This window comes from Hibiscus syriacus, unplaced genomic scaffold, assembly GCF_006381635.1.
Source record: "Hibiscus syriacus cultivar Baekdansim isolate YM2019G1 unplaced genomic scaffold, ASM638163v2 tig00111330_pilon, whole genome shotgun sequence".
Lineage (NCBI taxonomy): Eukaryota > Viridiplantae > Streptophyta > Magnoliopsida > Malvales > Malvaceae > Hibiscus > Hibiscus syriacus.
The window spans coordinates 1,127,265-1,147,544 of NW_024063059.1; the positions used below are offsets into that span (position 1 = coordinate 1,127,265).

The window sequence follows — 20,280 nt, forward strand, 5'->3', positions numbered from 1 at the left end:
CTTTGTGTATTGTTGTAAGGTTACACCTTGTCCTCAAAGGTTACCAAACCTAGTAGATTTGAGAAATCCTTAGTGTGGATGCTAAGATAGTAGATATGGACTTGGTTTAGAAGTCGAACCACTCTAAATTCCTTGTGCAAAAGTTTTAATTTCGGTTGTTTCCACCACAAAAAATTTAAAGGTCAATTCACCATTCTCTTGACATATTTCGATTTTTTGTAAGAGCTAACAGAAAAGATAAAATGTCAATTTTAGACATAATGTTGTAGATTAAAAATATAATATTTGAATTATATTTACACTTATTATTACTATGAGATTTAAAATGTATCAACTTAAACTATAATAAAAATATAAATATAAAATATTTTATTAAGAAAAATTGTTATCAATAAAATAATATAGTAAAAAAAATCTTTTAAGTTCTATAGATTTATATCTAACAATCAATTTGAACATTAATAAAAAATAGTGAATAAATAATTATACATGTATGTGTATTAATTTAAAAGTCGATTAAAATTAAATAATTAAGGAAAAAAAAATCTAATTTCACAAAAAAAGTAATTTTCCACGGCAAAAGTTCAAAATTTGAGCTTTTGAAGTTAGGATAAAAATCACTTTTTCAGATCATGATTTTAAATCAATTTTGAGGTGTTTAGCATTGCTTATAGGTGAAAAATCACTTTCTTAATGTGACCTTTTGACCAATGATTTTCACCGTTGATCGTTACAGTACTAATGTAACTCTTCACAATGTTGATATGACAATCTACGGTACTAATGTGACAGTCCATAATTATTGATGATATGGCTAATAGGCTAAATTGATTTTCTTCAAAGTTTAGGCTTATTTAATTTTAATAATGAAAGGGTCACACTGATTTTTTTTTCTAAGTTTGAAGACCACATTAATTGTAAAAATAATTCAAGTACCGCATTAAGAGAGAAAATATGACATTTACCCTTTATCAAAGTCAAACATTGATCACTACATGTCATGTTTCTATTGACTGCCATGTTTTTTAAATAGAGTTAACGGTTTTTCAATAACTCAAATAACAAAACTAAAAATTAAGGGATAAATGATTCTAGAAAAATAAAAAAAATAAAAACTTTATAAAATAAATATAATTTAAAGGATAAATAATTCGTTAAATATATATAATATAATATATACACAACACCCAAAACATATCGGAAGTGCTTTTGCATTCCCTTAAGTAGTATGTGAAGGCGCGTAATATGTTTCTATCAATAAAGCACGAGCAGAATTCATAGTGTGAAAGTTTTAATAGATAACCCGACTTATGAACAGATCTTAAATACGTATGTACATACATACAAGTGTATGTGTATTTAGCATATCAGTTCAGAACAAAAACGACTAGACTGAAATCAGTTTACTTCTTAGAAAAGTGAACCTAATGCCAGTGTTGAATATTTTAAGGTAATGCTATTACAATAATGAGAAAGGAAGCATTTAGTTACCCGGAGAAAGAATTGTTTAAGAATCAATTTCCAGCTAAGTTGAAGAATATTGTGATCGAATCATGGAAATAATGGGATCGATCAGAGTAAAAACAAATCGTGTAGACACCATTTTATGCTTAATAGTATTTCAGCTTTTCGTAGCATCTGATCCCTCATTTTGGCATCCTTGAAGTATCAGGTTACAGTTGTTCATTGCGCAGGCATCAAGCAGACCATGATTCCAAAGCTTTATCATGAATAACCTCCAGCACCTGCGCCGGAATATATATATATATATATCAAAGATAACAGCAATTTGTAATTACCATTAATAAGAAAATTCATTTCAACAAAGTTGTACAATACTAGTATTACTTGCAGTATCCTAAGAAGGTGACAATGAATCGTTGCTTAAAAAGGTTCAGAACAGATTGCTAATTTGCTATGCATACCATTCATAAATCAATCTTTTCTCTACCAAATTCCAAAAGTGGTTATTCTTATTGTTGGCAAAATAAGACTTAAGCAGTCAAAACAAAGGAGTAAGAATTCTTCAAGAACATTACCAAAACAGAGCAGGTGCTTGGACCAAGTCCGGCCCATGGAGTTTAGAGAAAGCCTCACATGCCCACGAAACGTGACCATCAGCCAGAACCCTGTCGAATGAATCAGGAGACAATTTCAATCAGAAAGAAGACCACAAAAAAACAGTTCTATGCGGCACCAAATCAAGTACTAGAATCTTATTAGAATTTCTTGACACAACAATTAGAATGATTAAGGGAGAAGAGAAGTAAATGATAATCATGAATTCAATTGACAAGAAAAGTACTAGACTACCTTTGCTTTCTAACAAATGAGTTCCAAATATGCATAAGCTGCTTCTCATCTTTGCTAACATCCACAAAATCATCAAGCATCTGTAACAAATTGTTATTATTGTTATTCTCTCTATTCTCAGAAGTAGAATAATCGGAAAATTTGGTTAAACATGCAACTAGTTCTGGGACCATGAACAAAATAATGCTCGTAAAATACAAGCAAGAATTGAGCAAACTATTTCTAGTTGAGAAAAATGAAGAGAATTCATTGTCTAAATCCAACAGATCACTATTTATTTAATGACTACTTTCCTATCACAACTGAAGATTTAATAAACCCAAAATAGTAAAATTTTTGTTCACCAGCTATTCTGCCCCCCAACCAAGTTGAATGATTTAAATACATTTTTTTCTCTTTTTAATTATATACTTATGCAGTTATGCACCCAAAATGCTAAAACACATTTTTTGACAGTTCAATTGCTGAGTTAAGAATTTTATATCATTGACCACTGATTCAGTTTTCCCAATCATTTCCAAATGTCATATTGAAGAAATTATTAATAGTTAGAGCAGATTTGCCCCTCAATTCTACTGCATGCAAACTAACTTGATCTTACTTCCTAGTTATGATTCAAATGCCTGAAATTAAAATGACATTAAACAAGAATCAAGAAAAACCTTTTTCTTGCACACACTGTTTCACAAGAACAGAATCAGGAAAATAAACTCTTCCAAGTTCTAATGCACTAAAAAATAATAGAATTCATAAGTGAGTTCCAAAAAATCTATAACCTAAACAACCATTTTGTCATAATGAGAAGATCAGAAAAATAAAAGAAATACTTAGATGAAAAATTGTAAATTCTACCCTGCGATCTTCAAGATCAGCAATGTCATCATCAACTTCGTCTTCACTGTCTCTATCAGACGTTACTTGGTGCATTGCCATCCGCTTCAGTTAAACAATAAGAACTTTTCAGCACATTCAGAGAAATAATATTATACAAAGAAAATGGAGATATCATGACATGACATGGATATTCATGAAAAGTCTAATATTATAATTAGCCTAAGCAGATGACTAAAACTGATCACCTGAACTCGGTGTGAGTGAAAGAATTGGCGTTTCAGCAGGAGCATGCGGCTGTAAGAGAACAACATTTTGAAACGTTAAAAAATAAAAATACTAGCATGCCTAAACTTTGATGATTTGAGAAGGTAACACTTTCTATTAGCAATGTGATAAAAAGGAGGGAGAGAGAATATATAAAAGAAAAGCCCTTTACAAAAAGGAATTGACAGAAAAAAAATTGCCATAGAGAACATACTTCCTAGAATCAGATCGTTCTGCCACTATTTTCCTTGTTTTGGCAGGAGGAGCAGCTGTATCAGTTACAGATAATGTTTTAATACAATCAGGGTCCAGAGAAGAATGAGCCATAGCAATTGAAACTCCTGGACCATCACAACTAGTTGCGACCCGTGCAAGACACTCAGTTGTACTAGCATAATCAGATATATAATTTTCCAGACCATGCCATCCGTTCTGCACATCTTTATCAATGGGAATTGACTTGGAAGCCCTCTCACCTACAGAGAGTTCAAAAGTTATGTTAAAGAAAGGTAAATATTGAGTCATTTTTCTAGTATTGTTTACTTATAAGTTACAAAATTACTTTGGCGATTTCAAGATGTAAAGCATTCACAGTTCACACACTATGAATAAGAGACTAGCATTAATCATAAAGATTGATAACAATGTAAACTGAACACGTTACTAGAAAAATTACCATCATCATTCTCCAGAAATCCATTCTGCCTGCTTTCACTGACCATATTGGGCGAGTCCATCTCCAAAAATTGTACAACATTCTTCGCACTCTGCAGAGGGCTTGTAGACCTACGCCTTCGAGGTTTTGAGCTGCACATGCAATTCCTTTTACCATTGAACTACCAGTATTTATTTCTGGCAAGAAGTTTTCATAGCAGTTGAAAGAAGCGAGATGTACCAAATAGTTATACCCTACCAGAAGCAGAAAGTTTCTCCTCGTGGGTCTACTCCATTTGCCAAAGTCTGTAACAATAATTTTTGGCAGGGTATTAAAGTTTGTGAAGTCAATAATGTTTTTTGCCTAGTCACAATTGATTTTCTACAAGTTATAGAAGATACGAAATGAAACAAGGATATTTTATTTTCATCGTCAACCATTGTTAATTATGAACATACCACCCCATACCAACAACCATTACTTGCACGTCTGCCCTCGAGTCTAAAATTACATGATATACCATCTTTGATGGCAGCATTATTGTTCCTCTTTCAAATCTAAGCTTCCACGTGAATCTTGAAATAAGTTTTTTACCTCAGATATCAATGAATCAATTTTCACTGAGACATTCACTGCTTGATACTCCTCTGTTACCTACAATAAAGACAATTTTTCAATAGTCTTTCTGGAAAATCTCAATTGAGTGGCAAGTCACTTTGCAACTTGAGCTACTAACCCAGAAGTCAAAGTTGAATAAATCATGTGAAGTGCACAAGTGATACCGCAGACCCTGTGAACAAACATCAAGGTGGTCTGTGTCAAACATGCTTGTTGCTCCAAAAAGAGAACTAGATATCTATGTATAGCAAAAATCAGAACAATGCTTGAATCCGACAAATTGCAATACTTGGGAACAAGAAGAAAAGATTCATACAAGAAGGAAATCATGCTTTATAAATATGACAATCAATATCATATGTTTGATAACAGATTTGTATCAACCTTAAAGCTTGCACATTGCATCAAGCAAAAGGGACAAGAGAAATCTTCAGTTACTGCAAGTTCAAAAGATTAAAAAAGAAGGTGGGAATTAGAGCTCAGAGAATCAATTTTATCCATTAAAAGGCTAAGTAATCATTATGTACAATGCAGAGTTCATTGAAGATAAAGAGATTAACCTTCAGTCTTTTGTAGCATATTGCCATAATCCTTATAGTTGAAAATTACAATTCCAGCCCTCAACCTACACAAACAGATCATAGATAAGTTCACAACATAATACGTGAAAGAAAACACATAATTGTTTTTTTTTGATAGGAAAAACACATAATTGTTAGAAGTGTATAAATTTTCTTTCCTTTTTTAGGAAAAGTTTGTAACTGTAGACATTAAGTAGAAGGTCAATGGAGCAATACACCAGCACTCCAGCAATCAATATCAACTTTAGTTGGTAATTTGGAGATATCTTTCATGCCTACAACTAATGCTATTTGTATTCTTGGAAAATAGAAGTAATCTGTTTTTCACACTATTATTTGAAAAAAAAAAATTCAGGGCCATGCTTAGAAAAGTAGAGACATGTAGGATTTTGATACTGTCACAGGGCATATGTCTTGAAGGCAATCTTCTAGTACTAAATCTTCCCAACTGCGCACATCAAATTCTTAACATGCTACAACTTGGAACCGATTCCCATCAAGAAGCTCACCTAAACAACATTCATTGTCCCTTTATAACAAATTTAACTTCCAATAAAGCACTTTAATTCAAACATCAAAGAATATTGCTACTTTTCAGAAGCATGAAATAGCAGAGAAATGTATATTTCCCCCCACATAACCGTTTTGTCAGCCTTAATCACATAATCCTGACTCAAGGACAAAACAATCATCTGCTCAAAGAACTAGTAGATTATTTCTGGTTGTTCTTGTGAGGGATCTCCAGGTACTATGATGCTTTCATGTATATAACTTAAAGTTTTCTACAAGGGGAAAATGAAATAGATGGTCACTGACAAAAGTAATTTGTCAGTATCATACTTTAGCGAAATAATATTGATAAAATTCAAAGTGTTAATTAGATATCAAAGCATAGATTGAAAGTAAAGTTCATACCTCTTTTTACGCCTCACCTGAATTTTGTATTTCAGACATCTTCGAAGAAATGAAGGCTGATGCAGAACATGATATTAGACTAGAAAGTAGACTGATATGAAGAATTTGGTTCCATCAGGCAAAACAGTAGGTAACCATGCCATGAGGCATTATACCTCCTCAAATCACCAAATTAAGGCTATACAGTTTGTGACTTATGGGAGAAAGATTAACCAATAGAATCTTTAACCAAAGATTCTATTTGACCAAAAATAGTGAGCATCTTAGCAAGAATTCCCAAATAGCGCAAATAGTAGGATCTCTTGGACACAAAAAACACACATCTAAGGACTTTGAGTGTATAACAGATCAAATATAGAGAATGCAATGCTCAGTAAGAAAAGCATGGTATTACATTGTGTAAAGCACGGCGATGAAGAATATTGTATAACTCAACAGGCTTGCAATATATTAATAGATTATCTACAGCTGTATCTGTTTCCTCTGCAGACAAATGCAAGCATGAATTTTGGTGGCACATGACCTGCAGTCCAAATAATCACATTCTTATCCTCACAGAAGAAACTACATCACAATAATAAGACGAAAAACAGGAACACATGCATCAGCACTACGATTTTCATTGTATGCAATGGTGAGCAGTGATACATATCAAATCAATTTTAATAAAATGTATGCAGATTAACCAATCAAACAGCCAATAAGTGAAAAAAATCTAGATTGAATTTGAATATCCCAAATGAATGTAATGAAGATGAATATATGGTAGACTATGACAATTTTGACGAGGATGTTAATACATAGGCTTCATTAACATGGTTGGTTTACCCCAATGCAGATGTCAGAATTTCTTTAGCAAACATGAATTTAAAAGGATTATTCCTAGGGTTTCCAATGAGAATCTACATCATCTCTTATTAGTATAATAAAGTTGACGATCAGCGACAATTTAACAACAAAAGTATGCTACTATTCCATTGTTTACATAAAAGATAAACCAGAGCTCAAACAATAATTCAGAAGCAAAGTGCTATTATTTCACCTAGAAAATATGTTGTGTTGTTTGCTCCTGCATATCTAAAGTTAAACGGAACACCGCACAAAGGCGACTAACCCCGAATCAAACTATTCAATAATTCTACGAGAAGGACAGCATCGTGATTCAAAGAAATCCTAGGGTAATATATCAGGAAACCCTAATTCATCAAGAAATTTATGAAGATTATTCTGAAAATAAAACCGATAAGAAATTAATATATATATCGGAAAAGAGGGGTAGAACTAAAACCCAATTTCATGAAAGAAGAACAGATGAATTAGCTTACCCTCATACCCTAAAGAATATCGAAAGAAAAAAACTAATTACAAATTTTGAACGTAAAAATTGGTCAAAATTTCTCTAACAGGTTAAAATAACAGATGAGGTTCACAAATTAGTATAATAAAACTGTGGCTACAAAATGATATAAAACATTTTATTTATTTTTACCAAGATTAAAGTGAATGTATCAACAGATCTAAAAAATGGCCGGAAAATTTGGGATAGGCGGTTTCTGAACAGAAAGGGAAGAGGGAGGAAGGAATCAAAAAGAAAATTTGGTTTATAAAATGAAAAGGAATCAAAAAGAAAATTAAATAAAACGCCAGCTCGTTTGTTAGGTTCCCTTTTAACGGGAAAATTTACAAAATTCAATCATTGTGCTTTTTTGGTTGTTGGAGAGGGATAGGCACAGTCCTCAAACTCCACGGCTTTCGATCCGACCAATTGGGTCGGTTTTTTTTTTAATAAAAAAACCCAGTTAGGGTCAATTTTTTTTAAGAAGTTATGTCTAGGTTGAGTTCGAATTTAAAGTGAAAAATATCGTATTCAATCTAAAAAATAAAATTTTATTTTATATATTTAGGGTGTCGACATTAGTTTTGTCCGGATCGAAATCATATTATTATTATTATTTATTTATTTTTCATTTTTTTTATTTTTTTATTTTTTTGCAGGTCAAGTACAATTTAAGCCCAAACAGTGAGCCCAACAGCCGGCACAAACAGTGAGCCCAAAAGTTGGCCTAAATTATAATAAATCCTAACCCTAAAACATCAACAGTAACTGTTATCACCGCCAACAAGAACCGTCACCGTCGCTGTCACTCCCGTCGTTCACGCCGCCGTAATCAACTCTGTTCGCTAGACACCTTCAGTAAGTTCAAATCAATCAATCAAAAAAACATCAAATAAAAAAAGGGTCAATCCTAGAAAATCCGGGACTTCCCCACTAAATCAATTATTCCACTGCCACCGCCATTTTCACCAACCACAATAACCCTGTTGCACCAGTCCCCTACCACCGTCATCTCCACCAACCATACACCGATCACTGTTGCTGCTCTAACACGCAACCATCACTCCTCTGATAACCTCATCAAACATTCAAAGAAGTAATAAAAAAGAGAGGGTTCAATTCTAGAAAAAGAAACATATGGGTTTTAAAAAAAGATGGGGAAGAAAAAAAAGGAGTGGAGGGTTCGGTTCTAAAAGAGGAAGAAACCCGAAAGAAAAAAGAGGAAAAATAAAAAAAGTACAAAAAAATAGTGGGGTCAGTTCTTTAAAAAAATAGAGAAAAACAGAGAGAAATAAAACTAAAAAATCATCAAAACATTACATTCTAGCCTTCGAACGCGCAGTGAAAAGATCCATCCCGTGGCCGGCAAGCACATATCTAAAATACATTAACATCATACGGTGATTTTCATAGTGGAGGAAGGTAGTTTTTTCGGAACTTCTCCCTTAGATCTAAGCCTCTAAAAGGGTTTTCTTAGTGATCAGGCCTCTGATCCGGGTTAAGGAGGAAGCAAGGAAGTTTTTGAGCGAGTTTTGTTTCCTCCAGCCACCGTGAGTTGTCTTCGACCGCTGTGAACTGCCACCAATGAGCGGTGGTTTTCTTCCACGACTAGGGGAACTTGAGAGCGTTTTTTTCTCTCTTTTTTTTATTTTTTTAGCTGGGGATGAAATAGGGGCTTGATTTTTCCCCTAAAGCTATAATGGGGTATTTAAGTGCCACATAAAACGACGCCTTTTTAGCTTAGGACAACCCGTGTTTTCTGAGTCTTTAGGGGTTAATAGCACCCTAGGTCCCTCATGCTTGTAATATCTTTGTTTCAGTCATGAAATGAAAATGGGTTTATTGTTGTAGGGGTCACGTCAGGTTCCACTCTAGTTCATTTTGGTCCTCGAATCAAGCTTTTTGACTTTTTTAATTTTTTCTTTATACTTCACGCGCCTTACATTTTGGTCTCGTGCTATGTTGTCCTTAGTTTCATGCTATTTATACATTTAGCCTATAATTTTGTCAATTTATATTTTGGTCCCTGATGCTGATTTATTCTGGTTTTATATTTATTTCGTATTTGATGGTTGTATTTTATGCTCTTTTCGTTTTAGTCCCATTTATATATATGTATTTTTATTTGCTAAATACAATGTGTACTAAGTGTAATTTGTTTGCCATAGAGACGTTAAATGCATGTTCTCATCGTGCATGATATATATACATATGTTAAATATTTTTAATATATATATATATATATATATATATATATATATATATATATATATATATATATATATATATATATATATATATATATATATTTAAATGCATTAGTTTCAAATATGTTTAATCGTGGTTTTCTTATTAAGATTGAGCATATATATATATTCACTTCCATATTATGTATTAAATAATCTCTTTACCATGTATATATATTACAATATATGTAAAAGCACTAAATAATTTATACTTTTTTTTTACTAGTTCCCATTTCTACGTATTTATCAATTGCATGTGTGGGCCCATGACATCATTTTTGTATAATTCGCATGACATCCTCACAAACATTTCTTGATTCGATCGAAATAATTTGACTAAGGGAATATCCGTTCATTTTAAGATTTTCGTGAAGTGATTGTCTTAACTTACAAGAAAGTTGCTTTCGAAAATTTTAAAATGAAAGAGTATCCCATTAAGTGACACGAATAAAATTGATTGCACTTAAAATTTGGGGCTAAGAAAAAGATCATGTTCTTTTAACCGAGAAAAGACTGTTAGATCGGATCTAAGGTCTCTTCTCGATGTATTTAAATAATTGAACATCCTTATTCTCATTAAAGGTCAGTAAAATAAATAATTAATCTTATTTGTTTGATATATGTTTTTGTCTTATTTTGTATGTATTTTTTATATGATTTCAAAAATAAATCGCACTCGAATTAATAATGAACTCTAGGATGGAATTGTAATATTTCTTTATTTCGATTGGAGTAAGAATCGACTGCTTTAAGGTATGAGAGGTCGATTCTTCTCGATAGGAAACAATTAAATATTATTGTGTTTCTTCCTAAAATTCAAAGAATTTTATTTGTATGGATCTTAAATTAAATTAAATTTGAACTCGTAAGTTTCATTGCAAAGATAACTAATTAATCGACTAGGTACCGATTTAAGGCACCGTGGGGGTCTTAATCCTTCCCCACACATATCCGACCCCCAAACTCAAATTTTGGTCGCAAATCATAAATTGTTGTTTTAATTAAAATTATTTTTTTATTAAAATGACAAATACGTTTTTGGGTGCCCAATCACACCCTAATCAAATATTGGTGGCGACTCCTCGAATCATGTTTTATTATTAACATGTCACTAAATTATTCGAGATGGGATCTTTCAAAAACCACTTTTTTAAAGATAAAATTTGTTTTTTTAAGAAAAATCATTTCGAAAGTTTGGCGACTCCATTGGGGAAGTTGTTTTAGAGAGTCAGGCCGATAGTCAATTAGTTGATTGTTTTTGCAAACGGAAATTACGAGTTTATTCTAATTTGGTTTTTGATCCCTTGTTTGGTTTTAAATAAATTTTTGTTTGCAATTTGATTAACAATTAAATAGTTGTATTGATTTGTTTGCTAATGTTTTCAAATTAATTGTGTGTTTTTTGGGATTGAGGGATGAGTTATGAGTATTATGTGATTATGTGTTTTCCGCTTTTCCTCAAACACTGTACAGCTGCATTTGCATAACATGAGCTAAAACCCTCCTCCATCCTATTTAAGTAACAATGAGAAACTAATCCCTCATGTGGTTTTCACCTCTGTATGGGATAGTGGATCACTCTTGGGGCTCACGTCTTATGGTTCTCGTGATGGTTTTCACCTCTGTATGGAAATAAGGAGGTGTGTCCCCTCAAATTGAACTCGATTCGAAAGTTATGGTGGGCTAGGATTGAGGGTTTGCAGCCCAAATGGGTACCAACAAGGACAATTCGAGAACCTTTTACTTTAGAACCGAACCCAACATATAGTGAACCTAGAACCCAGATAGAGCCTTACTCAAACCTTAAGGGTCCTGTGAGGAGAGTACACAAGGAAAAGATCTTTGGAGTTCTTTAATTTTTCTAGTTTAATTTTGTTTTTTTCGAGTAAATGTATGTGAACTAGAGATCATGCGGTTAGGTTTATTTTTTTGAATAAGCATGTGAACTAGATGGCTTGAGGTTAGGATTTTTATGTTAAACAAAGCATGGGGGTAGAAAGCATGTTTGGATAGGATTTATTATACCATGTATAGGTAGTCAACCTTGAGGGTAGGTTTTATTTGATGCTTATAGTACTTACTATCTTGTTGTTTATCCTATGGTGTACTAACCCGTTTTTGTTTTGTGTCTATTTTATTTTGATTTTATTTTCTTGCATTTGCATCTTGATGTCATCCAAAGGTGTTAATTCTCAAGTGATTGACTAAATAGAAGGTTGTTCATAACGAGAGAAGATATTATTAGTCATATAGTCAAAACCAGGAAATCCAAGATGTTCTAATGATTCATGAAGAAAGACAACAGATGAATGAAGAAATTTGAAGCTAGTTGAATACTTCCTTTAAAGGCACCAAACCCAAGATGCTTTCTCAAGAGATGCATTCAGATAAAGGACGAGAAAACCCTTCACAAATGTATGAAGACCGCTTCGCAGTGGAAGTATCTTTTAGGTGCAATGTTATATTCTATGAATAGCATGACTCAAGTAAATGAAGAATCGCACTTTTTATTTTGACTACCTGGTGTAATGAAACTTTGTTGTCTAAATGAATGTTGTTCTATGGTGATCACCTAAAGAATTAATACCTTTTGCATTTGCATTTTTCATCTACATTTGCATTTGCACTATATTAATTTAAGCATTTTTACATCCATCAATCATGAAAATGTGAGAGTAACTCGTGAAGGATACTGTGAACAAATTTTTGAAAGCCAATTGAAGTTACTCAGGGTGTGTCTATAGAAAGATTAAAAGCGATGAATGAGATATTAACACGTGTTAGTAGGATTGAGAGAATCCAGGAACAACTCGTAAGGACCCAACAAGAAATGATTGATGAAGCAAGGAAGTTCCAAATTGAATCTAGAGAACATATGTCCAAGTTGATGAACATGATGGTTACAGTGATATATTGGGAGAAATCATTAGATGTCTCTATTATGCAAGAAAATATGAAGACTTAAAATGAAAATCTAAATGTTAGTTGTGCAGCCAATGTGATGACAATAAATGATCAAGAACCTATTGGGGAGTATGGTGATCCAAGTCAACCCCAAAAATCAGGTATAATTCTAAAAAATGTGACAGAGATCGTGCTGGAAAAAGAAAAAAAAATTAAGAGTAAAACTTCTAACACGAGAGTTGAGTCTGAATCATAGAAGACATGCATATAGGAAGTCCAAATTCTAATAAAGAAGGATAAAAACAAGAAGAAAAAGAAGAGGATACCTCTCGTTTTGATTTCAGGGTTATATTCAGACTTATTACCCTTTATCTACTAAAGTGGCCTTCTAGCACCTATTCCTCCAAGGCCTATTACTTATTTGCGTCTAGATTGTCAAGGTGTCAAAAATTCAAGCAACTATTATTCTAGAGATTTTAGCCACTCTACGGAAAGTTATGCGGTTATGAGATTAAAGGTTTAAAACCTCATTAAAGAATGATTTTTATGCTTTGAAGATAGAAAGCCTAATCTCCCCGGAAGCTTAGAACCTATTAATAAGCGGAGATCTGTAAACCAATGTCTCCCATAAGACATTAGTCAAAAGATGAACCTTCAAAACAATATATCAATGATCATTCACAAGGTCTTTAAGATGATCATAATAGTGGCAAAGAGAAAGTGAAATCAAAATAACTTTTAGTCAATGTTTTGTTTTTTCATTTTCATACAAAAAATTATATCCCATGTTGCTCGAAGCCCAATTGATTACTCCACGTCTGGCTAAGCCTCTGCTACCCTCTTATTTGAGTTGGTATAATGAGAAAGTTTCTTGTGAATATCACGCCGGAGCCTGAGGTCACTCCATCGAGAATTGTGGTAACTTCAAACAACAAGTCCAATATCTTTTGGCTCATGGAGTTATAGAGGTGGATGTTAACAATCAGTCGACTTCATTTAAACAGTTGGGAGTTAGCCCCCAGAATTGAGTGCATATGGAAAAGGGCGTGAAGAAAGAAAAGAGCAAAATCAAGGAAAGTAAGTATGTGAGGTAGAGTTAAAGGATTCAACTCTCGAGACTTCTCTGATGCTAAAAAAGAGAAAGAAATAGGAAATGACGAGAAGGAAATTAAAAGAGAAGTAATCCGAGACTGGCAGCAAAAGATATCTTGGAAAAATACGACCCTCAAGTTTTTTCAAGTTCCCATTTCTGACTTGTTATCCCCTTTAATCAATAGTTAGTACCTCACTCCAAGGCCTTGAGAATGAGGACTAGCCCATTTGTTTATGGCTATGAACCGAATATTGCTTGCGATTTTCATTTGGGGGCATTAGGCCATAACATTGACAAGTGTATACAATTGATGGAAAAGATAGAAAAGCTCGTTGATAAGGGAGTCCTGGCATGAGAAATGATCAAGAGATGGGGATCAAGTGAGGTTAAAAACCCTAATCCAGTTGGACATCCAATATTCTAGGAGAAATTGGGCATTTTGAATGAACAAGTGGAGGTCGTTATCCACCACAGTTGTACCTTATGTTAAAAGCATCTTGTTTAAATTTGTTTTTTTCCCTTTGTCATCTTTCTTGTAAGGATATTTAAATGAATTTGTGCTACTTCAAGGATTATGAAAATTGAATTAAATTTGCAATCTTGCAGTTCTTTGAATATCAACTGAATTAAAGGTTTTTTTTTAAATAATTAGAGTTATAAATCTTTGGCAAAGTGGCAAGATTGAAAACTGAATAAACAAGGACCCTTGACCTTACCCCAGAAGATACACTCAAACACCATACCCTTCTATTGCAGGGACCAATATGACCTTATCTTCTCATGAGGAAATGATAAATAGGCTTGGCATTCAAGTATGTATAGGAGTAGACAACATGGGGCATCTCTTGTGTATGACATTGCTAAACTGACTAGACTACACTTCTATTGAGGACGTTCAGTGATGACCCTAATCTTCACAAATAGAATGATGGAGTAGATGAATTTAGTATAGGGCAATTCTTTGGGAATTGAACTCCAAATATGGGATTTTCTGAACATCAAGCATACTTAGACTATAACAGGTTCTTCTCAATGAGCTTAAGAAATTCTAAATTTGAATACTCAAAAGGTTAATAAATTATTATTATTATTATAGATTATAAAATAAAGTTGAGCTATTCCACTAAGGCAATTGGTAATAGAGAAAACTCAAAAGCCCTGGCTTTATGAATAGATTGCATTCAAACCATGACATTGCTCGGGTACTCGGCAGTTCGATGTTTGCTCCATTGTGATTGCCAAGTTGAAGATTTTGTGATGATATGAACCCTTCAGCTATGCCTGGACAAAGGCAAACTAAATAAATTCCAATAAATAAAGGCTCTAATGCCTATGGTTGTTAGAGTATGCCCAAAGAACAATCATATGATGATTGTAATAATACTTTTATTTACCGATTTTATTGAATAAAGGCATTGTCGCTACTATTTTCATTTATATACATGTGTGTTTAACATAAACTGGAAGATAATGACATAATTGTTATTAGTAAAAGATCCCTAGTCAAGTATTATTATGGGCATGAACAGTAATAATACGCTTAAGACTAACATGTTATTGATTGATGACAACGAGTTGTCATTGACATAGAGATGTCAGAATTGATACATGATTATATTGTTAGAAAACAATGTATTGGATTGACCGACCATGAGCATATGTCTTGGATTATTATGTGACAGTCATAACATTGTTCATGGTGACGACTATATGTATGATCCTCAGACTTGAGATCAAACTATCCCAACATATATTGTTGTATATTTTGATGCAGCTAAACAAGCTCCGTAACTGGTTGCTCTATAAAGACTGTTATTGAATATATCTCAATATATGTAGTGGGTGTGTATGATTAAGATAGGATTTGTCATTCCTACATAATAGGAAATATATCACAAGCCACTTGATTGAGTAAGACTAGAAACGCATGGCCATGCTCGAATAAGTTGATATGAGATATCATAAACTATTCGTTAATTACAGTCTACTCTAGATATCAAGAAACAATAGATGGGCTATACAAGTGTGATTATTCCAAGACTTGTTCCTATTCTAGATATAAAGGACATAAGGATGTAATACATAAAAGAGTTAATCACCAAGATGATATGTCGAATCATATTTTCTTGTAACTTAGGTGACAATGATATATTGCTAGATGTCACTCATTGTATCTAATAATAGAATTGTTCTAATAATTACTGGTAACGTTACAATAACCTACAAGGTCACACCCTAGGATTGAAACGAGCAAAGATGTACAATTTGTTATACGTTACTAAAATATATATCTAGACTTAATTAAATATATGTTTTAATAACCCCGAATATTTAATTTCAATTAATTAAATATAGATTTACTTAATTTGAAATAATAAAATCCCTAATATGATTAGGGTAACTTGGATATAAAAGGATTATTAAATTCTAATTAATTAAATATATATTTAATTAACTTGAAATAATAAAACCCTAATATGATTAGGGTAACTTGGCTATAAAAGGGTCTGTTAGGTCTAGTAGCCGTTTTAGAACACACACACAAAACCTTCAGCTGGTTTTCTCTCAAAACTATTTTGGGGAAGAAAAATATTACTCTCAATCGGGTGAACTGATTAGAGGTCGAGACGTGATTTCGTGGAGGCTTACGATTCGAACCGATCTAAACCACCAGTATTCACTGTTGTCCTTTCTGTTTTTCAAGGAACCCGTTGTAAGTATTCTCATCCTTTCCTCTCGATTTAGTTTTTCATACTTGGATCGCTGGTGAGACCGTCGAGTTTTGTTTCCGCTGTGCCATGGGTTTCGTCGACGGTCCCAACAGTGGCATCAGAGTCACATGTACGATCTGAATTTGGGTTAAATTTTTGGTTGATACGATATGTATGAGATGCATGTTTTAGTTTTATCGATTTCGGTAAATATGCTAATATTATTGTTCGAATTGATAATCGCTAAGATTAATATGTTAATTTGTTAATTGTTTTTCAATCGATTTGTTGTTGGATGATATGTGGGAGTGCGATAACAGATCGCGTTTGGAAGTGAAACAATGGTTGTTCTGATGCAGAAAACCTTCGAGATTGAAAATCCCAAAAGCACGATTCTGTTGATAATTGTTATCAGCAGTACAAATTGAAGGCCCATATTAATATTTTTAACAAAGGCATAACAACGTGTATATATATATATATATGATATGTTTGTTTTGCACGTTGTTGGATATGCATGGTTATAGCCCTTGTTCAATTTACAATGGTTTATTTTGAAATACGGTCTGCGAGCCGTGCCTTTCTATATCTCTGTTATATTTCTCTTCTCATCTTACTCCCTCGTATGTAAAACGAGTTTCTTTTAAAATTGTAAACCTATGAAGATTCACAAGGAGCAGAAGAATGGCGGGAAGATGCCTAGAGAGCAGTCTTAGGCTTTAGGGTTCTTGGTTCTTTCATTGGCTTGGGATGGGCCACCTTAGTCATTATTTTGGGCTATAACCATTGCATCTTATTTATTGCTATATTTGTTATGTATGCAATGCATCAAATGATAAAATAAGAATAAATATTGATGAGATCAATAAGGGCCTAATATTAAAACGAACAATGATGAGATAATTACATAGATCCCTCTTTATAATCTAAGTTAACTTAACCGTCCAATATTTACCCTCGTTAAGGCTTTGATCGATATTGTGTGGGCTTTGCCAAAGCATTGACACATAAATCTATCTTGGTTAAACGCGAAGAATAAGCTAGTGATATTCACCGGTTGAAATATTGGTAATAAATTAGCTAGGTTATATAATAGGATTAGAAACCTAGAGGTTAAATATTTGGATAAGTCATGAGATGACTTGAACAAAAATTGTTCACCAAAATGAGGAGTTACATGAGATGTAACTAGTAAAGTGTTACTTACCTAAATAATCACTATCCTAAAAGAAAAGCGAAAGCCGATTTAGGAAATTAATGTATTATGGATCCTCACCCACTAGAAATATTTTCGTTGAATTTTTCCGAAATTAAAACAAAGAGGGTGTTTAATTTTGAATAAAATAGTGAGAGTAATTTGTAAATAATTCCTATTTAGAAATTTTAATTCGGTAAATTTACTTTAATATTTTCATTGTTGTAGATTTAATGGCAAATAAAACTTTATGAATGCGATCACTCATTGAGAAGGATAAAATTAATGGCATAAACTTCCTTGACTGGTTTCGTAATTTGAGAATTGTTCTCAAACAGGAAATGAAGGAATATGTCATTAAGGAACATGTTCCTGATGAACCGGCAACTAATGCTTCCAAAGCTGACAAAGACAAATTCAAGAAACATATGGATGATATGTTAGATGTTGGATGTCTAATGCTTGCCACCATGACTCCTGAGCTTCAGAAGTAATATGAGGACATGGTTGCATATGAGATGATTCAAAATCTCAAAGAAATATATGAAGGGCAAGCACGTCAAGAGAGGTATGAGACCTCTAAAGCTATATTTCAATGCAAAATGGCAGAGGGAACTCCTGTAGGAGCTCATGTCATCAAGATGATGGGCTACATCCAAACGTTGGAAAAACTGGGATTTCCTCTCAAAGATGAATTGGCTACCGATGATATCCTGTAATCGTTTCCAGATAGCTTTAGCCAATTTGTCCTTAATTTCAACATGAATGAAATTAACAAGACTTTGTCACAGTTACTTGGCATGTTACGAACTACTGAAAGTAACATGAAAAAGATTGGACCTAAGCCCATTCTGATGGTCCACAAGGACAAAGGAAAGGGAAAGAAAAAGGTAGTGGCAAAGTCTAAGGGTAATGGTAAGACCAAACCAAAAGGGAAAAATGCATTGAAACCCAAAGGGGGAGTTAGCAAAGAAGGAAAATGTTTCGATTATGATAAGATCGAACACTGGAAGAGAAACTTCCATGTTTACTTTGAAGAGGTCAAGAAGGCAATAGCAAACCGAACGTTTGTTTCAGGTATTTATGTTATTGATGTTAATTTGTCAACATCTACTTCTTGGGTATTAGATACAGATTATGGTTCTCATATTTGTACTTCTATACAGGGACTGTAAAAGAGAAATAATCTGGCTAAAGGAGACGTGGACCTACGAGTGGGAAATGGAGCAAGAGTTGCTGCATTATCTATAGGGACATATGTTTTATCTTTGCCTAGTGGACTTGATTTAAATTTAGAGGATTGTTATTAAATGCCTAGTTTGACTAAGAACATTATTTCTATTTCTTGTTTGGACAAGATTGGCTTTGAGATTATTATTAAGAATAATTATTGTTCTTTTTATCTCGATAATGTTTTTTATGGTTCGACACAATTGGTTAATGGTCTCTATATTTTGGATCAAGATAACAACATTTATAACATAAATACTAAGAGATCAAAAATAATGACTCGAATCAAACTTATCTTTGGCATTGTCGTTTAGGCCATATAAGTGAGAAACGCATATCAAAACTCCATAAAGATGGATTCCTAGATTCATTTGTTTTCGAACAATATGATGTATTTGAATCTTGCTTGTTGGGAAAAATGAATAAAGCTCATTTTAATAGTAAAGGTGAGCGAGCAAGTGATTTATTGGGGGTTAATACATAGTGATGTATGTGGACCAATGAATACACAAGCCAGAGGTGGATTCCATTACTTCATTACTTTTACCAATGACTTCAGTCGGTATGGGTATATTTATCTTATGCACCATAAATCTGAAGCCCTTGAAAAGTTTAAAGAATTTAAAAATCAAGTACAAAATCAACTAGGAAAGAGTATTAAGGCACTTCGATCATATCGAGGTGGAGAAAACTTAAGCATAGAGTTTGATGAACTCCTAAAAGAATGTGGGATTGTCTCACAGTTTACACCACAGTGGAATAGAGTTTTTGAAAGAAGGAATCGAACACTGTTAGACATGGTTCGATCGATGATGAGTCATAGTGATCTTCCGACTTCTTTTTGGGGACATGCACTTGAAATAGCCGCTTTCACACTAAATCGTGTTCCATCTAAATCGGTTCAAAAGACACCATACGAGTTATGGACTGAGAAACGTCTTAATATGTCTTTTATGAAGATTTGGGGTTGTAAAGCTTATGTAAAACATCATATGTCTACAAAGCTCGAACCTAAATCTAATAAGTGTATATTTGTTGGATATCCTAAAGAAACTAAGGGATACTATTTCTTCAACCCTAACGAGAACAAAGTATTTGTTGCTCGAACAGGAGTTTTTCTCGAAAGATAATTTCTCTTAAATAAAGGGAATGGTAGAAGTATTGAACTTGGAGAAGTTCAAGAGCAACAAATAAATGAACCTGAAGTTAAGCATGTTTCACAAGTTATTGAGGAGCATTCAACAGATTTAGAAACACAATCACTGCGTAGATCCACAAGAGAACATCGTGCACCTAAGAGATTTGGATTTCTCATTACGACACATGGAGATGTTCTTCTTATGGATTAAGATGAGCCCAGGATTTATCAAGAGGCAGTGTCTAGC

General features: G+C 33.3%; 1 protein-coding gene across 4 annotated transcripts; it reads right to left on the minus strand.

The window, feature by feature from the left end:
- Positions 1 to 1,388: 1,388 nt before the first annotated feature.
- Positions 1,389 to 7,873, minus strand: LOC120158588 (polycomb group protein EMBRYONIC FLOWER 2-like). 4 transcript variants are annotated; one of them, XM_039169416.1, is made up of 15 exons: positions 7,670 to 7,873; positions 6,575 to 6,703; positions 6,181 to 6,236; positions 5,245 to 5,309; positions 5,069 to 5,121; positions 4,803 to 4,856; positions 4,661 to 4,720; positions 4,325 to 4,371; positions 4,088 to 4,233; positions 3,626 to 3,887; positions 3,393 to 3,441; positions 3,166 to 3,249; positions 2,314 to 2,393; positions 2,040 to 2,129; positions 1,389 to 1,745 (listed from the first exon to the last, which is right to left on the minus strand). In XM_039169416.1, the coding sequence occupies exons 2-15, from the start codon at positions 6,698 to 6,700 to the stop codon at positions 1,622 to 1,624; spliced, it is 1,296 nt and encodes a 431-aa protein (XP_039025347.1). In that variant the 5' UTR covers positions 6,701 to 6,703; positions 7,670 to 7,873; the 3' UTR covers positions 1,389 to 1,621. The 4 variants fall into 4 exon arrangements, with proteins under 4 accessions (XP_039025347.1, XP_039025346.1, XP_039025344.1 ...); XM_039169415.1 differs by lacking the exon at positions 7,670 to 7,873 and adding an exon at positions 7,506 to 7,567 and having other exon boundaries at positions 4,088 to 4,218; XM_039169413.1 differs by lacking the exon at positions 7,670 to 7,873 and adding an exon at positions 7,506 to 7,567.
- Between the last annotated feature and the right edge of the window lie 12,407 nt (positions 7,874 to 20,280).